Consider the following 21,339-nt stretch of genomic DNA (forward strand, 5'->3'; position numbering starts at 1 on the left):
GGCTCAGATATGTGCCTAAGGTTCCCACTACCCCTTTCAAGGATCAAGTGGTAACCTTGCACGCGATCCCTCCTGATGAGGGAGACCCAGCCCGGTCTCTGTTGTGCCCAGTGTGTGCTTTGCACATATATCTGGATCACACACAGAGTTTCAGTTTGCTCTTTTTCTGCTTTGGCGGCCAGCAGATGGGGAAGGACATCTCCAAACAGAGAATGTCCAACTGGATTGTGGATGCAACTCTCCTGGCATATCAAGCCCGAGGTTTACTGTGCCACCAGGGGTGTCGCAGCCTCCTCGGCTTTAGCGAACGGTGCCTCGCTAGCAGACATTAGCAGAGCTGCCGGCTGGGCTACACCCAAGACCTTTGCCAGATTTTATAATCTGCGCATGGAACCAGTTTTATCTCGAGTTCTGGGTACCAAGAGATGAATTCAGATGACTGGGAGGGTGTAGAGCTGGCATTCAGCGCATTTCCCCTCTCTGACACAATAATGTGTGCTATTTAAGTCCAGTTAGTTTCCCTTGAGTGGTGAACCCTGGACCACCCTTCTCCATCACTACAGTAGAGGAGCTCATTAGCAGACCATCACCTGTGGTGTGGCCCTTTCAGGTGAGCCTATACTCCATATGTAGTGACTCCCTAATGGATATATTTGCCATATCATAATTTCACACATATGTTACAAGAACTTAATCTGTAATTTTATAAAATGAATATCAAAGTATAGAGCTTTCAGTGTTAATTTTTAGTATTTTGTTAGTATTTCAACAGTAATTGTTGAGATCTCGGCAGTGCTTTGCACATCAATCACAACAAATCCATTCCTTGCGAACGATGCAAGCCTGTTCCAGGTGTTCAAGAAATAGCCGTAGTGCGTTTTATTGTCATGGTTTTGTGCTTGAGGGGGAATTACATCTGAGGGGTGAACAGCTGTATCTGACCTGGGAAGACAGAATGGGAAACTTGTTTATTTTTTATAAAAAGCAACTTTACAAAATGTAGATAATTTGCTATTGCGTGTTTTTGTTCTTGACAATTTTTTGACAATGTCGCGAAGCCTGGTTCCAAAACTGATTTTTTTTACCCACAATAGGACAAAAATGACCCGCAGACAAAAGAAGCGTTAAATTATGATCTGCAAAAGTGCTGGAAAAATAAAGAGTAGTTTTCAGCTGGTCAGCCGCAGATGTTGTCGTGCAGCGTGTGTCATGTGTGCAGGTTTGGGGATTTCCACTTGACCATTCTCAGAAGAGTCGACTTCCTCTTCAGACGCTTTAATGAGAACACATCCGACAGAACACTAAAACTGAACTGAGAAGCCGTCAAGACTGAGATATTCAGCCATCATGAACGGCTCAGTTACTGAAGGTCACATGACGGACCGTCAAAGATACTGCAGAAATAAAAATGAAATTCCCTTTCATGGACTTCAAAAGAAATAGTGTTTTATTCCCGGTGAATAACTATATATATAATATTTAGAAGGAATAAGTCAACAATTGTTTCAGTTATGTCATTTGCAAGGTTTCATTTCCTCACAGTCTTGTCTTTTGTCTGCTTTTCCAATACATTTCAAGCTGAAAGTCAAAGTTGAGTCAAAGTTTTTGAAAAATGATTCAAACTGGAATCTGCTTGGATTGGCTTCGTTCAGAGAATAAGTGCCAAGAAGCATCTGAGGCAATTTTGACAATGAATCTCAAATATTAGGATGTTGCACTATGGAGATGCAGGTATAAAGTTCTAGAGAGCGTGACAGTCTGAAACAGATGATAACACAAGCAATATACTGTGTTCATAAGGTATAAGGTGTGCGGTTTACAGGGTCAGTTCACCCAGAACTGCTCCTCCTGTCATCATGCACTCGCCCTCACGTCGGTCCAAACCTGTGTTCTTCTGTGCAACACAACAGAAGATTTGGAGAGAATGTTCCACGGATGAAAGAAAGTCATACAGGTTTGATGAATGATGACAGAACGAGCAGTTTAAGACCTCTTTATTGAATAATTGCTTATATAGTGTGATTTCAGAGAGATTTGACACGTCTAACTGAAGAGAACATTGAAGAGAACACGTTAGTGGTAAGAAATTAAACATTAATGGTAAGAAATGAATGTAATGTTATCTTATAATTAAGTCACATAATTGTTATTAATTTTTTAATGTCTGTGAATAAAATTCATGCCGCTTATACCATGGGACGCAGGAGAATATGTGAAATAAATATGATGAAAAGAGTTATAACGTTAAGGGAAGGTTAGGGGAACGTTCTGCAAACCTAAAAAAACATTCTATTTCTGTAACAAACAAACAAATCAAACGTTATTTTTTGTACATTGAAGGAAATTTTTTTGTACATTGTAATTTTAGGGACGGAATTAAATAATACAGATATAGGCCTAATTGAAATGCGGGACACTGGGCAATTGAGCTCCCAATTTCGGGACTGGTGGTCACCCTAATGTGCACCGTTAAATCATTTATAGCCTAATAAATGCAGAAATATTACATAAAAAAAAGAAAAGAAAAGAATGGTCAATTTTGATTTCATGGTGACTTTAAGGATGTTTGGTGTATGTAAGTGGCTTTTAAAAGTGACTTTCCTCAGATAACGTCGGTCGGGTGAAGACCACCACTGAGTGGATCATGTCAGATAACACTGTCAATCATCTGGACTCGCGCGGCACGTCAGGAGCGGGATCAGGAATGCGCGGCGGAGGGATCTGTGTGGCGCGCGCAGGCCGCGTCCGCTCTTCCGCCCAGTTTTCCTATGTGATTCGCCTGCGCTGAAAATGGAGTTCGCGTAAAGCAGATCCTCAAAGTTCCCATGAAGAATCGCAGTCATTCGGCACGTTCCTGTGACACTTTCTGTTCCGATCCGAGACTTTCGTTCAGCTCCAGCCTTCCCCTGTGCGTCGAGGAAGCGTACATTACACAGGGTTTCGTTTCATCGCTGAAATACTGCCGTGTGAAGTTGTCTATGATCGGTTCGTGTGGATTTTCCAAACTCGCTTTCGCTGGGATTTTGGGATTTTTGTCCGACCAGGATGAGGAAGACTCCGATGGTTTCGCCTCAGGATGTGATTTATAGTGCAGATGGATCGAAGTGTTGCTTTCATTGCTTCCACACACCATTCCCGATCTGAATCCGCTGTTCTGGCGTCTCGTGCAGCATGATCGACTGCAGATCGGCTCGCTTTCTGTCAATAATGGCCTTTCGTGGCGATTTCACGGAGAAAATGGAGATACTTGCACTTTATTTCCCCGCCTTGAGTGCGAACTCGATGATATTTCCAGGATTTGAATCCCCGTGAGAAAAAATGAGCGAAGAATCAAATCCAAACAACGAGTAAGTGTGTGTACACATACACACACACACACACACACACACACACACACACACATGTACATAACACTGAAAATGGAGCTGAATATGTCTGGTATTTCCTTTGCTGAGTATGTCTCGTTAGATAGACACGCATTATAAAGACGTCTGATTGTTTATTTCTAAACTCAAGATGTCCGATCGCTACAAAATCTTACACATTACCATTGGAACAATACAAAGCTTTGATATGGTAGTTTATTACCTAAATGAGCTATTGGCAAGGTGTCAATTAGCGTTATTCCATCTCAAATGAAAACACTTGGGCCTATTTGGAAATAAATATGATGTGAAAGTTATATAATGGGTTTGTAGATAAACTCAGCACAGGTTCCGGGGTCTTTGAGAGCTGCTCGTGGGAGCTTTATAACTATGTTGATATCTAACGCTTTATATGTTAGTGATGTGTTTAATGTTATTTACTGCAGTGTCAGGCCGCGTCTCAAACCCTAGTGAGTGCCCTATCTAGACAGCAGGCTCGCGCATGACAGGCGCGTGGAGCGCGCGCACAGTGCAGGGCGCGCGAGCGGGATTGGCACGCGGCCTCAGAGAGCAGGGCGCCATGTTTTCTCAATCATCGCAGACCTCATTCATAAAAATGGCCAAAACACGAGACTTGTCAACGGACGCATTGCAACTAATTCGCTGTATATTGTTCGCGGTTTTCACGTTTATGAGCCATTTCCGTGATGTTCCCTTCTGAAGCTCAGCGCGCGAGAGAGACAGAGCTGCCTCGATCACGTGACCCGCCTCCATTCATAAAGAACCCGCGTGCCCATTCACACACACACACACACACACACACACACACACACACACACACACGTCACATAACCACAGTTTTCTGAAGGCAGTTTTCAGAACGGTGTTTGGCAGTAAAACTAATGCCAGCAAACGCAAGTGGAAATATCAAATCTATGTTCTTTACTTTTTTTGATTGTAGACCCATTTTTATTAATAATATTTAAAAAATTGATGCTTACGTATTTTCAGTCCACTTTGTCAATATATTCACACTGTGTCACACGAACTGTCACATGATAAAGGAGTGCTGGTTTCCTTTTGTGTATAATTTATTCTATAATATTTTGTTTCTCCAATCCCACATTTTCTCCTTTTCGTCACTGCTCTAGTTTTGCCATTTCATCTTCCATTTTCATGACCAGGATATAATCAGCCCATCATTAGTCGTTTTGAAATAATTGACCAATACTGATTAGAATACTGAACATATTTTGCCTAAAATTGTATGATGCACATTCAGCGAACTTAATTTATTATATTATAAACAAAAATTGATCCTAGGTGAGTCATAAACATCCTGGTGAAACATTAAAATAATAAATAGTTTGTTAGCATTAGTTAACATGAAATAACAATAAGCTGTATATTTTTATAGCAACTTTTGTTATGTTAATAAAAATATTATTCTTCATTGTTCATTTTAGTGCATTAAGTAATATTAACAAATACAACTTTTGATTTCAAATATTGTATTAATAAATGTATTTGCGTTTAAGATGAATAAATGCTGTAGAGGAGTTGTTTGTTAGATTAACTTAACTTTAAATACTTAGATAATAACAACAAAGCAATAATAATTGGTTCAAAGGAAGTTTAATCATATGGTTTTATAGAACAACACTGTTAAAATTAGTGCTGTCACTCGATTAAAAAATAATCTAGATTAAACACATTTTTTTCTGTGATTAATCACAATTAAAAACACATACATTTTTATGTTTTGTAAAGTCATAATTTCACAGTTAATTTCCAGATGAATGTAGAGACGTGTGAGTGAAGGCCAGTTCGCTGACACCAACACAGACACTGATGTCTGGATACATCTTTTTCCCACAATTTTAAACATTAATTACAGCCAATTCAACATTACAGTGTAATTGAAAGCTATCAAATGTTTTTTTTTTTTTTTGTACATTTATTAGGCTTAAAAAAAAAAAACTTTTATTTTAAGTGAACTTCAAACTATCCTCACACAAACCCATATTAAGTGTCATGTTTGCCTGTGCCCGTGAACTGCTAGGACAGAAACTGAATAAAGTTATCAGACAATCTGCACTGTATAAATGATCAATTTAAGTATAGATTAATTCTTATTAAAGCTACAAAAGTTCTGTAGTCAAGAGCAGTGAGTAGCTTTCTCTGTTCCCCTTGATGAACCTTGATGAACTATCTTGGCTTTATCGGCTGCTGTCCCTTTAAGACTCACACTAGCTTTACTAGCGCTGGAGCCCCGACTGACAGCTTTAGGGGCACACCTTAAATCAGCTTGCAATGCAATTCACATTTCCCCCCAAAATATCTGTATTACTGACAAATGCTTTGCTAATAAATAGATTTAACGTAAGAAATTACAATGTGCAGTTTTATGCAGAGTTCACCGGCTCCAGACTAGCATCTGAGGGCTAGCATCTGAGGGCTAGCGCTGTGGGATGACGAAGCATGAGCTTAATTTGAGGTGTATAGATAAAGTTAACTTTAACTATTATCATTCATAATGTCTTAATATTAATTCAAAAGCAAAATGAGTGACAAAATAGCTAATAGGGAGTGAAAATAGTCAATAAGCTCTGTTTACATTGGTAATTTAATATTTTTTTCTTTTCTTTTTTTAAATAAGAGTTTTCCTACTTCTTGAAACTTTTAGTTTTATAAATAGGGACAATCTTTAAAGGATGAACAAAAAATGTTTGGGTCAACACATTAAAAATAACATTTAAATATGATATTATAGTTTTGAAGTGCTGGAAAAAGGTGTGTAGTTACAGTTGCAGTGAGAGTTACTACGGTAAACCCCTGGTGATGCTGCTGACCTGTGGACTGAAGTGAGTGTTACTACGGTAAACCCCTGGTGATGCTGCTGACCTGTGGACTGAAGTGAGTGTTACTACGGTAAACCCCTGGTGATGCTGCTGACCTGTGGACTGAAGTGAGTGTTACTACGGTAAACCCCTGGTGATGCTGCTGACCTGTGGACTGAAGTGAGTGTTACTACGGTAAACCCCTGGTGATGCTGCTGACCTGTGGACTGAAGTGAGTGTTACTACGGTAAACCCCTGGTGGTGCTGCTGACCTGTGGACTGAAGTGAGTGTTACTACGGTAAACCCCTGGTGGTGCTGCTGACCTGTGGACTGAAGTGAGTGTTACTACGGTAAACCCCTGGTGATGCTGCTGACCTGTGGACTGAAGTGAGTGTTACTACGGTAAACCCCTGGTGATGCTGCTGACCTGTGGACTGAAGTGAGTGTTACTACGGTAAACCCCTGGTGGTGCTGCTGACCTGTGGACTGAAGTGAGTGTTACTACGGTAAACCCCTGGTGGTGCTGCTGACCTGTGGACTGAAGTGAGTGTTACTACGGTAAACCCCTGGTGATGCTGCTGACCTGTGGACTGAAGTGAGTGTTACTACGGTAAACCCCTGGTGATGCTGCTGACCTGTGGACTGAGGTGAGAGTTACTACGGTAAACCCCTGGTGATGCTGCTGACCTGCGGACTGAAGTGAGAGTTACTACGGTAAACCCCTGGTGATGCTGCTGACCTGCGGACTGAAGTGAGTGTTACTACGGTAAACCCCTGGTGATGCTGCTGACCTGTGGACTGAAGTGAGTGTTACTACGGTAAACCCCTGGTGGTGCTGCTGACCTGTGGACTGAAGTGAGTGTTACTACGGTAAACCCCTGGTGGTGCTGCTGACCTGTGGACTGAAGTGAGTGTTACTACGGTAAACCCCTGGTGATGCTGCTGACCTGTGGACTGAAGTGAGTGTTACTACGGTAAACCCCTGGTGGTGCTGCTGACCTGTGGACTGAAGTGAGTGTTACTACGGTAAACCCCTGGTGATGCTGCTGACCTGTGGACTGAAGTGAGTGTTACTACGGTAAACCCCTGGTGGTGCTGCTGACCTGTGGACTGAAGTGAGTGTTACTACGGTAAACCCCTGGTGATGCTGCTGACCTGTGGACTGAAGTGAGTGTTACTACGGTAAACCCCTGGTGGTGCTGCTGACCTGTGGACTGAAGTGAGTGTTACTACGGTAAACCCCTGGTGGTGCTGCTGACCTGTGGACTGAAGTGAGTGTTACTACGGTAAACCCCTGGTGATGCTGCTGACCTGTGGACTGAAGTGAGTGTTACTACGGTAAACCCCTGGTGATGCTGCTGACCTGTGGACTGAAGTGAGTGTTACTACGGTAAACCCCTGGTGGTGCTGCTGACCTGTGGACTGAAGTGAGTGTTACTACGGTAAACCCCTGGTGGTGCTGCTGACCTGTGGACTGAAGTGAGTGTTACTACGGTAAACCCCTGGTGATGCTGCTGACCTGTGGACTGAAGTGAGTGTTACTACGGTAAACCCCTGGTGATGCTGCTGACCTGTGGACTGAGGTGAGAGTTACTACGGTAAACCCCTGGTGATGCTGCTGACCTGCGGACTGAAGTGAGAGTTACTACGGTAAACCCCTGGTGATGCTGCTGACCTGCGGACTGAAGTGAGTGTTACTACGGTAAACCCCTGGTGATGCTGCTGACCTGTGGACTGAAGTGAGTGTTACTACGGTAAACCCCTGGTGGTGCTGCTGACCTGTGGACTGAAGTGAGTGTTACTACGGTAAACCCCTGGTGATGCTGCTGACCTGTGGACTGAAGTGAGTGTTACTACGGTAAACCCCTGGTGATGCTGCTGACCTGTGGACTGAAGTGAGTGTTACTACGGTAAACCCCTGGTGGTGCTGCTGACCTGTGGACTGAAGTGAGTGTTACTACGGTAAACCCCTGGTGATGCTGCTGACCTGTGGACTGAAGTGAGTGTTACTACGGTAAACCCCTGGTGGTGCTGCTGACCTGTGGACTGAAGTGAGTGTTACTACGGTAAACCCCTGGTGATGCTGCTGACCTGCGGACTGAAGTGAGAGTTACTACGGTAAACCCCTGGTGATGCTGCTGACCTGCGGACTGAAGTGAGAGTTACTACGGTAAACCCCTGGTGATGCTGCTGACCTGCGGACTGAAGTGAGAGTTACTACGGTAAACCCCTGGTGATGCTGCTGACCTGCGGACTGAAGTGAGTGTTACTACGGTAAACCCCTGGTGGTGCTGCTGACCTGTGGACTGAAGTGAGTGTTACTACGGTAAACCCCTGGTGATGCTGCTGACCTGTGGACTGAAGTGAGTGTTACTACGGTAAACCCCTGGTGGTGCTGCTGACCTGTGGACTGAAGTGAGTGTTACTACGGTAAACCCCTGGTGGTGCTGCTGACCTGTGGACTGAAGTGAGTGTTACTACGGTAAACCCCTGGTGGTGCTGCTGACCTGTGGACTGAAGTGAGTGTTACTACGGTAAACCCCTGGTGATGCTGCTGACCTGTGGACTGAGGTGAGAGTTACTACGGTAAACCCCTGGTGATGCTGCTGACCTGCGGACTGAAGTGAGTGTTACTACGGTAAACCCCTGGTGATGCTGCTGACCTGTGGACTGAGGTGAGAGTTACTACGGTAAACCCCTGGTGATGCTGCTGACCTGTGGACTGAAGTGAGTGTTACTACGGTAAACCCCTGGTGATGCTGCTGACCTGTGGACTGAAGTGAGTGTTACTACGGTAAACCCCTGGTGGTGCTGCTGACCTGTGGACTGAAGTGAGTGTTACTACGGTAAACCCCTGGTGGTGCTGCTGACCTGTGGACTGAAGTGAGTGTTACTACGGTAAACCCCTGGTGATGCTGCTGACCTGTGGACTGAGGTGAGTGTTACTACGGTAAACCCCTGGTGATGCTGCTGACCTGTGGACTGAGGTGAGAGTTACTACGGTAAACCCCTGGTGATGCTGCTGACCTGCGGACTGAAGTGAGAGTTACTACGGTAAACCCCTGGTGATGCTGCTGACCTGTGGACTGAAGTGAGAGTTACTACGGTAAACCCCTGGTGATGCTGCTGACCTGTGGACTGAAGTGAGTGTTATTACGGTAAACCCCTGGTGGTGCTGCTGACCTGCGGACTGAAGCCGTCTGTAACTCGCTCACGGCACGTGTTTCTGCTGGTGTCCTCGTCAGCGCTGCTGATCTGATGTGGTTTGTGACAGAACTCTGTGTCGAATCTGAATGTTTCTCCCTGGATCTCCGCGTGTGACGGTGTGACGGTGTGACGGTGTGACGGTGTGATCGAGATCCCGCGACTGGCGAGAGAAGCTGCGCTGTCTGTTACTGGGTCGAACTATTGAACGGTCCGTGAAGCAGAAATGAGCAGCGCAGTTTTCCCGCTGTCATGTTGTTGTGATTTATCAGCATGTGACGCCGCACTCTACGCTGGAGGCTGAGATTGAGTCTAGCTAGCGTGTTGTTTAAACTGAAGTGCCAGCGCTGTCTGCAAACCTCGTGTTCCCTGAAGATACATGAAGACATCAGAAAAGAGATCGATGTCTCTCACACCCCTGACCCCTGACCCCTGACCCCTCTCAGAGCGCAGGCTAAATAAGTCTCTGTGTGGAAATATAAAACAAAAGTTTTTTTTATTTTAAATAGATTCAACTTTATTATATTATTTAAGTTACCATTGTTTACTGATATTTATTTTAATGTTTTACAGGCTTTATTGTGTTTTTTCTTTGACGGATTTGCTCAAATAAACTTTTTATTTTATTTCAAAACAACCCCCAAATCACCGCCGGTAGTTGGTGTGTGTGTGTGTGTGTAGATGTGTGTGTAGATGTGTGTGTGTGTGTGTGTGTGTGTGTGTAGATGTGTGTGTGTGTGTGTATATATAGATGTGTGTGTGTGCGTAGGTGTGTGTGTGTGTGTGTGTGTGTGTGTGTGTGTGTGTGTGTACGGAAGCCTCTCTCCGAGTCCTCCTGCTGCTGCTGTGACTGCAGTTGTTACTGTAAGCTAACGGTCAGTGCTGTATGTAATCTAGGCTGAATAAAACAGTGTTATTGCTCTGATCAGAGGGACTGTTGCGTGTTCTCTCTCCTCATAATGCTGAGGATGTCTAACAGTTCATGATGTCTGGTCTCCTCCATTCTGTGTAGAATATCTCCTAAATGGGAATTTTATCATTGTTTTGGAGCTCACTAGCGTATAGATAACCTTAACGCTCACATATTCACACTAGCCACCAAAACTTGGAAGCATTTCTGCTGAGAGAGAGAGAGAGAGAGAGAGAGAGAGAGAGAGAGAGAGAGAGAGAGAGACCTGTGCGCGTCACATGAGGAACGCTCTGCTAACACACACCACAGAGAAAATTGTTTAATGTTGTGAAGGTGGAAAAGACAGGATTTAACACGATGGCTGATATGGGGTTCAAAGCATAATTGGAAATAAAATGGTACCCCAAGAATCCATATATTGGGGGATGATGAACTATAACTCCGTCAGTATGAATGGAGAAGTCATGTTGGGAAAAGACAAGGGCTTTAGGGCCTTCTAACAGGATTTCAGTTTCGTCAGAAGTTTAGAGCCATCCATACTTCTGAGATCTTGTAGACGGGAAGTGTTGGAAGGGGGAGAAAAACTGAATGGGGCTGAAAGGCAAGATATAATTGTGTATTCAGGGAACTACACTGCGACCAAAATGGTCGCATATGCGACCTTTTGAAATGCCATTGCGACCCTAATTTTTAATGGGTCGCAAATGTATCACTGATTATTTTTGTACCTATGTTTTAGGCAATATGCTATGATTTACTATGAGCATTTATTAAAACAGAAATGTGTATTTTAAGAATACGTTTTATAACGTGCTCTGCCTCTGAGCATTCAAAACATCAAGTTAACTTCAGCCCCGCGACCGTTGATTAAAACGTAGCCTACCATTGTATCAGTGCTGCGCGAGCGGCTCTCTCTCTCTCTCTCTCTCTCTCACAAACACGGACGCGCACACACAGAGAGAGAAGATAATTGTAAAATGAAAATTGACGGGCTATAGTTTACATTTAATATTTAACGTTTTATATTTTAACGTGTTCTAACGTGTGCGTTCCTTCCTCAGCGCGTACATGTGAAGCTCACATGCACTAAAAGCCTGTCTACCAGCGCCTGGATACTGGACTAAGTTATCTTTCGAGTCTTATTGTGCTTATACTGTTAAATACACACAAGGTTTAGATAAACAAAGTCGGTTATGTCTAAAGTGAAAGCAAACTTGAGAAAATTGAGTAAATCTGCTTGTCAAATGCGTGTATATTAGACGCGTGGCGCGCAACTCTTAAAGAGACAGTAGCAATAGTAAACACGCTGCCGCTTGTCCTTAAAGGGATAGTTCACCCAAAAATCATTTACGCACTCTAATGTTGTTCCAAACCTGTAATTTCCTTCTAATATTTTTCTAATATTAATATTTTGAAGAATGTGGCTATCCAGTAGCTGGTCCCCATTGAAGGAGAAAAATATACTAAGTCACTGGGGTACATAAACTGTTTGGTTACCCACATTCTTCCAAATAACTTTTATTTTCAACAGAAGAAAGAAACTCATTCGAGTTTAAAACAACTTGAGAGAGTAAATTATGACAATTTGAATTTTTAGGAGAACTATTCATTTAATGTTAATAAAACAACAAAATGCAAAGAGAAAATCACTCACTGCTCTTGACTGAAGTATCTTTAATAAGTATCAATGTATAATTTATACAGTGAAGTCTATTTTGTTTTATTTTCATATTTGTTCATTTAATTACTTTCTTCAATGCTACTGTTAAATACACCTACTGAAGCTGAAAACATAAAACACTGTTTATTTAATTTGTATATTAAGTTGTGTATGTGTAATGTGCATCTTTGATCTTAATATGTAATAACAAAGAAAATAATGACAAATATTTTTATCTTCGCCCCTGTCTGCCATTTTTTTATATATGTTTTGTTACCCAAGGCTTTGTTTTTAAAATATGGACATAAGTTTTGGCTGTAATGCTCAGTCGCAAAATTGTAAAACCAACATAAAAAAGAATCGTGATAAAATCGTGATTTTCCTGAAAAAAATCGTGATACAATATTTTTGCCATTGGAATAATAAATTAAGTAGCCTATCTTAATTGTACACAATGTTCCTTTTTTTTTTTTTTTTTTTTTTTTTTACTGTTTTATGCCATAACAGCAATATTAATATCGGTTATTGTCGGTATCGACCACAATTTTCACATCGGTGCATCACTACTTAAGAGTTCAGGAGTCTGCCCATCTGTGCCAACTATAGCATGTTGAAATCCATTTAGGAGAAAATCTATCCCAACCAATGTTAAAGAAAACAAAAACAAGAAGGCATGTGGTTTAAAAGATGGCAAGTAAAATAAAAAGCACATCTGTATGTAATACAGTTTCATTATTGTTTATTATTATCCAGAGTGGCTTACTATAAATAATTTGTGCGACCAAATCATGTTTTGCGCCAGTAACTGAAAAAGTTAGTAGCGCAAGTGCCACCAGTGGAAAAGGTTAGTGTAGTTCCCTGGTATTACCAGCATAACTATGGAAATTAAGACCATGATTCTGGAAGAGGAAGCAGATACAGTAGAGTAGAAATAGAAGTGGACCCAGAACGGATCCTTGAGGTACACCATAGGAAACAGTGATGGAGAGAGATCTGTTTATTAATGCTAATAAACTGATGCCTGTCCAAGAGATACAGAACCAGTAGCGAGTGTGAGAGAAGGCAGGAGGCAGTGGATCAGAGGAGGAGAACCTCCAAGACATTGGGTATAGTTTCATTATCTCACCAGGACAGGAGCGATCAACAGAGAGGAGGCAGCGATAGCAGTGTAGATCAGTGATCAGTGTTTGTTTTTCAGGTTTCGGTAGAATATTGTAGGATTTTAGGTTTCACAAGTGGGAGAGAAACACTAAAATCATGGGTTTATGATCAGAGATGCCAACTTCTGGACCCTGGACACAAACAGCAGAGCGGGTTAGCCAAGGGAATGAGAATGTGTAGGAAACTCAGTGTGCTGTATCAAAATAATCCAGTCCAGACATAAGAGGCATAATCTGAAGCGACATGAAGGTTAGTCAGCAAGCATAACAATTAGGGCTGGGTATCAAGTTCGATACTTTATAGGCACCGACCGAATTGCCTCTACCATCGAGTATCAAAAAATCTAGTTCGGTACCAAATTTCTATACCTAAGGGGTTAATCTCGTCAACGCCAGAGAGCCAGTGAGCATGCAGCGTGATTCTGGCGATTCTGAGCTCAATAAAGTCATTAGGTCATTGCCAGATTGAAGTGAGAAATAGTATTTCCCAGCTTTCTTTCAATGATAATGTCATTCAGAAATGTGCCTTTGCCAGCCAGGGAACGAGTGTTTAAGAGCAGTTATGTGTTGTGTGTAGGGCAGATGAGTCCCACTGCACTGAGAGCAAGTCCCGCCCCTGGCCAGCGCTGTGAGAGAGCATGAGGTGCGGACTCAGATCACAGGTATGGCCAGCGCTGTGAGAGAGCATGCGGTGCGGACTCCTGTCGTGATGCTGTATTATATTTGCCCGGATCGCAGGTCTGGCCAGTGAGCCGCCGCTGACTGAAGCTCAGGGATCCCTCTTTCTGGGAGCCTGCTTTCTTGCATACGCAACTGGAATGGGTGTTGATGGAGAAACTGTTAAAGATTCTTGTAATATTCATATGATGCATAGCTATTATTTAGGGCTGGGAGAAAAAATCTATTCACCCAGCTATCGCGATTCTTCCTTTTAACGATTCTAAAATAATTATTCCAGAATCGATATTAATTCAAATTCAAATTGTCCTTGCTTGTAGACGAGGTTGACCGAATTTAGCCCCTTTCGTTCCAGCAGAGGATGAAATGTGTCTTATCTATGAGTGTTGAGTGGCGTAATATCCCGAGTGGACGCGTCTACGTGAGACTAGGCCTGCTCGATTATGGAAAAATCATAATCACGATTATTTTGGTCAGTATTGAAATCACGATTATGTAACACGATTATTTCACATGACTTTGGGAACGTGTTGCATTTATTAAAAATACACCTTCCAACAATTCTTAAAAAATTTAAATTTGAACATTTATTGTACTTTTTGAACTATTAAAATAAATAATATAACAGATAATACTTCAAGTGTTTTAATTTTCACGCAGGTAAACCACTTATAATGCAGGAAATTCCCCCACAAACATTGATTCACTTTAGCATGTAGATTGTATGAATCCACACAGATTCTAAAATTAAATCTATCATTTTAAAACTTTCACAAAGACGCAATTTCACAAACGGCGTGAGTGTTCAGCGGCGCCGCGTCTCTCTCGTCTCTCTGGATGGGTTGGACAGGACAAGCGTCGAAACTACACTCTCGCGTTCAGGAGTCGGACATGACGGCATTGTCACCTGCACAATCGGGCCAGCATTGCATCGTAACTAAAGTTGATAATTTTCACTTCTTTAAGTCTTATCAATTTTAACATTCAAGCTGAGAGAGTTTACGGCTTCGGGAGGGGCGGATGTGCGCGTGTCATTCAGAACACAAGACAAAACAGAACATGGCAAAATAATCGTTTTTACTCGATTGTACTATTTTGGTGATCGTTGGGAGCCGAAATCGAAATTCAATTAATTGCACAGCCCTACTTGAGACTGAACGCACTGAAAGCCCTTGCGCTGCTCATATACTGAGAGATAAGACAGTAGAGCTGCACGATTCATCTTTAAAGCAACACTAGGGAACATTCTTTACCTTAAAATAATGTTTCCAAAATCGCATCAGTGGTTCATCAAGTCGTAACAGGGTGAAAGGCACTTCTGGATCTGCTTTGCGTCCCTGTATCTGCTATAACCACACTATGCAAGATTGCCAAACCGGGTCGCGTTTCTGTAGTTCGAATGAGAAATTAGAAAACTACAAATTTGACTTGCTTTACGTCAAGCGTTACAATAGTCATTATTTAGTTTTTCTTCGTTTCTGATGTCGCAATACATCATACTTTCATGAAATCATGCATCATACTCTACCTTGTCTGTGGACATCGTTCATTCCAAAGCCGGCGCTGGATAAACAGCGAGTGTGTGTGCGACGGCTCTGGGTAACAGCGAGTGTGTGTGCGACGGGAGGCTGCGGGCGGCAGAATTATTTACGACAGCGGTAATGGACAATTCCTCTTCCAACCTGTAGGGGGACCGAAGAGGAATAGTTCCTTAGTGTTGCTCTAGAACAGTGGTTCCCAAACTTATTGAAAGCATGGCACCCTTTTGTAGTGTTTTTGTTTTTTTTCACGGCACCCTAACCCAATTAAACTAACCGAACATATGTACATACAGTGAGGAAAATAAGTGTTTGAACACCCTGCTATTTTGCAAGTTCTCCCACTTAGAAATCATGGAGGGGTCTGAAATTGTCATCGTAGGTGCATGTCCACTGTGAGAGACATAATCTAAAAAAGAAAATCCAGAAATCACAATATATGATTTTTTAACTATTTATTTGTATGATACAGCTGCAAATAAGTATTTGAACACCTGAGAAAATCAATGTTAATATTTGGTACAGTAGCCTTTGTTTGCAATTACAGAGGTCAAACGTTTCCTGTAGTTTTTCACCAGGTTTGCACACACTGCAGGAGGGATTTTGGCCCACTCCTCCACACAGATCTTCTCTAGATCAGTCAGGTTTCTGGGCTGTCGCTGAGAAACACGGAGTTTGAGCTCCCTCCAAAGATTCTCTATTGGGTTTAGGTCTGGAGACTGGCTAGGCCACGCCAGAACCTTGATATGCTTCTTACAGAGCCACTCCTTGGTTATCCTGGCTGTGTGCTTCGGGTCATTGTCATGTTGGAAGACCCAGCCTCGACCCATCTTCAATGCTCTAACTGAGGGAAGGAGGTTGTTCCCCAAAATCTCGCAATACATGGCCCCGGTCATCCTCTCCTTAATACAGTGCAGTCGCCCTGTCCCATGTGCAGAAAAGACCCCCAAAGCATGATGCTACCACCCCCATGCTTCACAGTAGGGATGGTGTTCTTGGGATGGTACTCATCATTCTTCTTCCTCCAAACACGTTTAGTGGAATTATGACCAAAAAGTTCTATTTTGGTCTCATCTGACCACATGACTTTCTCCCATGACTCCTCTGGATCATCCAAATGGTCATTGGCAAACTTAAGACGGGCCTTGACATGTGCTGGTTTAAGCAGGGGAACCTTCCGTGCCATGCATGATTTCAAACCATGACGTCTTAGTGTATTACCAACAGTAACCTTGGAAACGGTGGTCCCAGCTCTTTTCAGGTCATTGACCAGCTCCTCCCGTGTAGTTCTGGGCTGATTTCTCACCTTTCTTAGGATCATTGAGACCCCACGAGGTGAGATCTTGCATGGAGCCCCAGTCCGAGGGAGATTGACAGTCATGTTTAGCTTCTTCCATTTTCTAATGATTGCTCCAACAGTGGACCTTTTTTCACCAAGCTGCTTGGCAATTTCCCCGTAGCCCTTTCCAGCCTTGTGGAGGTGTACAATTTTGTCTCTAGTGTCTTTGGACAGCTCTTTGGTCTTGGCCATGTTAGTAGTTGGATTCTTACTGATTGTATGGGGTGGACAGGTGTCTTTATGCAGCTAACGACCTCAAACAGGTGCATCTAATTTAGGATAATAAATGGAGTGGAGGTGGACATTTTAAAGGCAGACTAACAGGTCTTTGAGGGTCAGAATTCTAGCTGATAGACAGGTGTTCAAATACTTATTTGCAGCTGTATCATACAAATAAATAGTTAAAAAATCATACATTGTGATTTCTGGATATTTTTTTTTAGATTATGTCTCTCACAGTGGACATGCACCTACGATGACAATTTCAGACCCCTCCATGATTTCCAAGTGGGAGAACTTGCAAAATAGCAGGGTGTTCAAATACTTATTTTCCTCACTGTATATACAATTATATCCAGATGAGCAAACAACAAATGAAGCATAAAAAGCAGCATGAATTTATTATGAATGCATCACAACAGACATAATATGAGGCAAAACAACCCCTTCAGATGAATCATCTGTCCATTTATAACTGGACACACGTCAACAGACGGATTTTAACCAATCAGGCTACTGTATGTGAGAATCATTGGAACAAAACAGATTTAAAGATACTTAACTCTTTAAATAATAATAAACAACTCCAAATATTTTTTTATTTAGTTCCTCGTTTGCTTTGTTCAAACCAGACCTTATAACTTATAACTTAAAAAATAAAATATCTTTGCAGGGAACTGTCGCGGGCATTTTAATGGGATACATGTGCCTGCTTTTGCGAGCACAGCCTCTTGATACGGGGGTTGATTGAGGATAGTGCAACTCGTAGATCGTGCTCCACTGACAGACGCTGCCTTTTTTTTGTTTTTCACGTATGCTAGGGATGAGAACGCTAGCTCGCACAAGTAAGAGGTTGAAAACGGCAACGGCACATTGACGGCGCATTCTGAGATAGATGGGTATTCGTGTCCCACATGCAGCCAAAATTCATCTGAAGACATTTCTCCAAATTTTAATTTTAAAGTGCGATCCATAAGAAGTTCCGCCAGTTCTTCTTGCGATTTGATTGGCAACATCTTTGCCGATTCTGATGAGAGAGGGTTAAAGGGGTCACGGATCCAGTCAAAGTTTTCATTATCAGCGCCAGCGGGGAAGTAAACCTCAAACCTTTCCTGTAGCGTCTTCAGATGTGCAGCTGTAGATTTGAATAGAGTCTTGCGAGCGGGGTCCTCTGCTGTTAAGGGAAACATGTCAATGTTTTTATTTTTCAGAATTTCTTGCCACAGCTTGAGTTTGGCCTTGAAACCGTTAAGTTTGTCTGTTGCTGTTAAAATGTTTTCTTTCGTTCCTTGCATCTTTGTGTTAAGCTCATTTAAGTGACTAAAAATGTCTGCGAGGTATGCAATCTTAGCCCACCACGAGTCGTCGTTGATCTGTTCTTTGTGGGGTATGTCGTGCTCAGTTGAAAACTGCCGGAGTTCATCTCGAAGCTCATAGACAGGGGAAAGCACCCCGTGACAGCCAGCGCTCTCCGTATGCAGCAGCAGACTCTGATGCTCAGACCCCATTTCACTGCACAGTATGTTAAACAATCGGGACTTCAATGGTCGTGACTTAGTGTAGTTTACAATTTTGACAGCTTGTTCTAATGCTACAGTCAGGTCTGGGGGCATTGCTTTTGCGACGAGTGCTTCGCGGTGCAGCATGCAGTGGGTGATCTGCACATCTGGGTTTTGGTTCTTCACCATAGTTACCAGTCCTTTTACTTTTCCAGTCATAGATGCAGCTCCATCTGTGCAAATACTATGACACATGCCCCAGTTTAGACCACATTCTTTCAAGTACGTATCGATGACAATAAACATTTCTTCCCCTGTTGCACGACTTGTTAGTTCTTTGCAGAAAAAAAAATTCTCCATAATTAATTCCTCCTCAGTATATCGCACACTGGCCAGGAGATGACCGTGTCCACTGCAGTCCGTAGAATCATCAATTTGGAGTGCAAATTTGCCACTTTTGTTTAGTTTTTCGGTTAGTTGTGTTTCTATATCAGCAGCCATGTCATCAATGCGACGTTTAATCGTGTTGTCAGATAATGGGATTTTGTCAATTTCTTTGACAGCGTCCTCACCTATCATTACCCTCACCTATCATCCTCACCTATCATTATCCTCACCTATCATCCTCGCCTATCATCCTCACCTATCATTATCCTCACCTATCATTAACCCTACGATTTTTTTGCAGGCTGGCAAAATGAGTGATTCAGCAATGTTATGGGGCTTCTTTGATTTGGCGATTAGCTCTGCTACTAAGAAGCTTGCCTCCAGATCTTTATCAGACACACGCACACATGACATCATTTGTTGGTTCTGTTTAACATTTTGTGCTTTTAGTCGCTTGAAGTATTCCATGTCTTTGCTGGTTAAACCGTGGTGTTTCGTGTCTAAATGTCTCTTCAGCTTACTCGGTACCATTGCTTTTCCCTGCAGACGAGGCATTCGGGCGTGGGACAGCTAGCATCTCCGATCCATGTAAAACCGTAAGCCAGGTAGCTTTCAGAGTACTGTCTAATTTTATTTTTTTTGGGTGGTGGTGGTCCCAGGTTGATGTCCGTCGGTCTTCTGGGCTGTGACATTTCTGCTTTTCTTTTGTTTAAACTTATACATTTATCCATATTTGCCCTGTCCTGTCAATCTGCGTGAAATATAAAATTGAGCGCGCACCATTACAAAGGGCGGAGCGAGCGGGACGATTCCCTCCCGAGAACGGTCCAATTAGCGGTACATAAACATTTCAACTTTAAATGTATGAAATATATCAGTGTTTTTTCGCTTATTCATTTTTGTTTGGACATGCATATGTTGGTGTTTTGATATGATTTTAAAATATGCTGTAAACAGGGTTAGCCTATTATAGTTTTGCATTTTTCATTAGTTTTTATTTTTGTTTCGTTTTGAATTTTTGTTTTCAAATTCAGTTTAGTTTTAATTAGTTTTTAAAGTGGGTTTGCTAGTTTAGTTTAGTTTTTATTTTTTGAAAATGCTTAGTTTTCGTTTAGTTTTTATTAGTTTTAGTGTTAGTTTTAGTCTTTTTTTTGTAATTTGGGTTATTTGTCAGGGGCAAGATTCAAAAAGACATAATGACATAACATTATTTAATATTTGAATCACAGCTTATATAGTGTTTTGACATCGACAACCACAACCAAAAAGTGCATTTTACCTCAAACTTGCGACTAGTTAACTTTCTAAAGAAGGCGCAATCGCTTCTCGGGTCGACATTAACACACTGACAAAATTATATTCAGAATTTAAAATATTTTTATACCACTTTTTAATGTGTGATTGTGTAAAGGTGTTCACGAGATAGAGATACCAACCTTTCGCGAACTTGCTTGCTTTCAACGTCGAACGAACACTCGTTCTCATGGAGACGCGGTGTGTGCACGGAGGGGAGGGGCTGTATGTGTGTGTGTGTGCGCGCGTGCATGTGAGAGACGCATGAGTGACAGAGAGACGGAGGGAGAGCAGGGAAAGGAATGCAGCTGAACGAATACGAACGAATGAGTGTTTTAAATAGCGTTAAAAAATGAAAGACCTTGGCAAAGACGAAAACTAAGGACATTTACTCTATAATTTAATTTTATTAGGGGCCAAGCCCCGAAGGGGCTATGGCACCTATTGTATCTGTTAGTTTTCTTATTAGGGGCCAAGCCCCGAAGGGGCTATGGCACCTATTGTATCTGTTAGTTTTCTTATTATTATTAGGGGCCAAGCCCCGAAGGGGCTATGGCACCTATTGTATCTGTTAGTTTTCTTATTATTATTATTATTATTATTCTTCTTCCTCCTCTTGAAGTCTATGGCAGCCCTATGAACCATACATAGGAAAATGATGAAATTTGGCACACTTGTAGTGATGGTAATGAAAAGTAATTGTAGCAATTTTTGAGTCTCTAGGTCCAACTCTATAGCGCCACCAGCAGTTCAAAAATTCAACATTGAAATGGTTATAACTTTTGAACCCTTTGATCTAGAAAAATGAAACTTAGTACACCTGATTCATCTCATCATGCTGATTAGAACCAATATCTTACATTAAGACTCCGCCCATTACAGTAGTGGCCATTTTGAAAAGTACAGTATGCAGTTTTTTTGCTACTCCTCCTTCAAAATTGGTCTAATTTTGTCCAAACATGTACTCAAATGATCTTCGGACTGAGCCGCATAAAAGTACTGTCCCCGATTTTTTTTATTCTTCTCTGATCAAAAGTTATGACGTCGCAAACTTAACGAGGTCGACCCAAAATTGGTTCAGAAGCTATAGCTCGGCCAAACTTTGATCAATCGAAACGAAAATTGGTACACTTCATCGGAAGCATGATCTGAGGTTCCATGCCAAAGTTGGGAACAGCGCCACCTACGGGTCATGAGATATGGAAAATGCATATTTTGGCCAATAACTTATGAACAGTTTGTCAGA

General features: G+C 42.1%; 1 protein-coding gene across 1 annotated transcript in view; it reads left to right on the forward strand.

Annotated features, from left to right (window-relative positions):
- The first annotated feature begins 958 nt into the window (after nt 1-958).
- Nucleotides 959-21,339, forward strand: part of spred1 (sprouty related EVH1 domain containing 1) — a 62,339-nt gene continuing 41,958 nt past the window's right edge. Inside the window, exon 1 of the mRNA XM_084096604.1 lies at nt 959-3,347. Within this exon, the coding sequence (XP_083952730.1) occupies nt 3,319-3,347 (29 nt within the window). The 5' untranslated portion in view covers nt 959-3,318. The remainder of the gene's footprint in view (nt 3,348-21,339) is intronic.

Source organism: Abramis brama (assembly GCF_963993115.1).
Source record: "Abramis brama genome assembly, chromosome: 21".
Lineage (NCBI taxonomy): Eukaryota > Metazoa > Chordata > Actinopteri > Cypriniformes > Leuciscidae > Abramis > Abramis brama.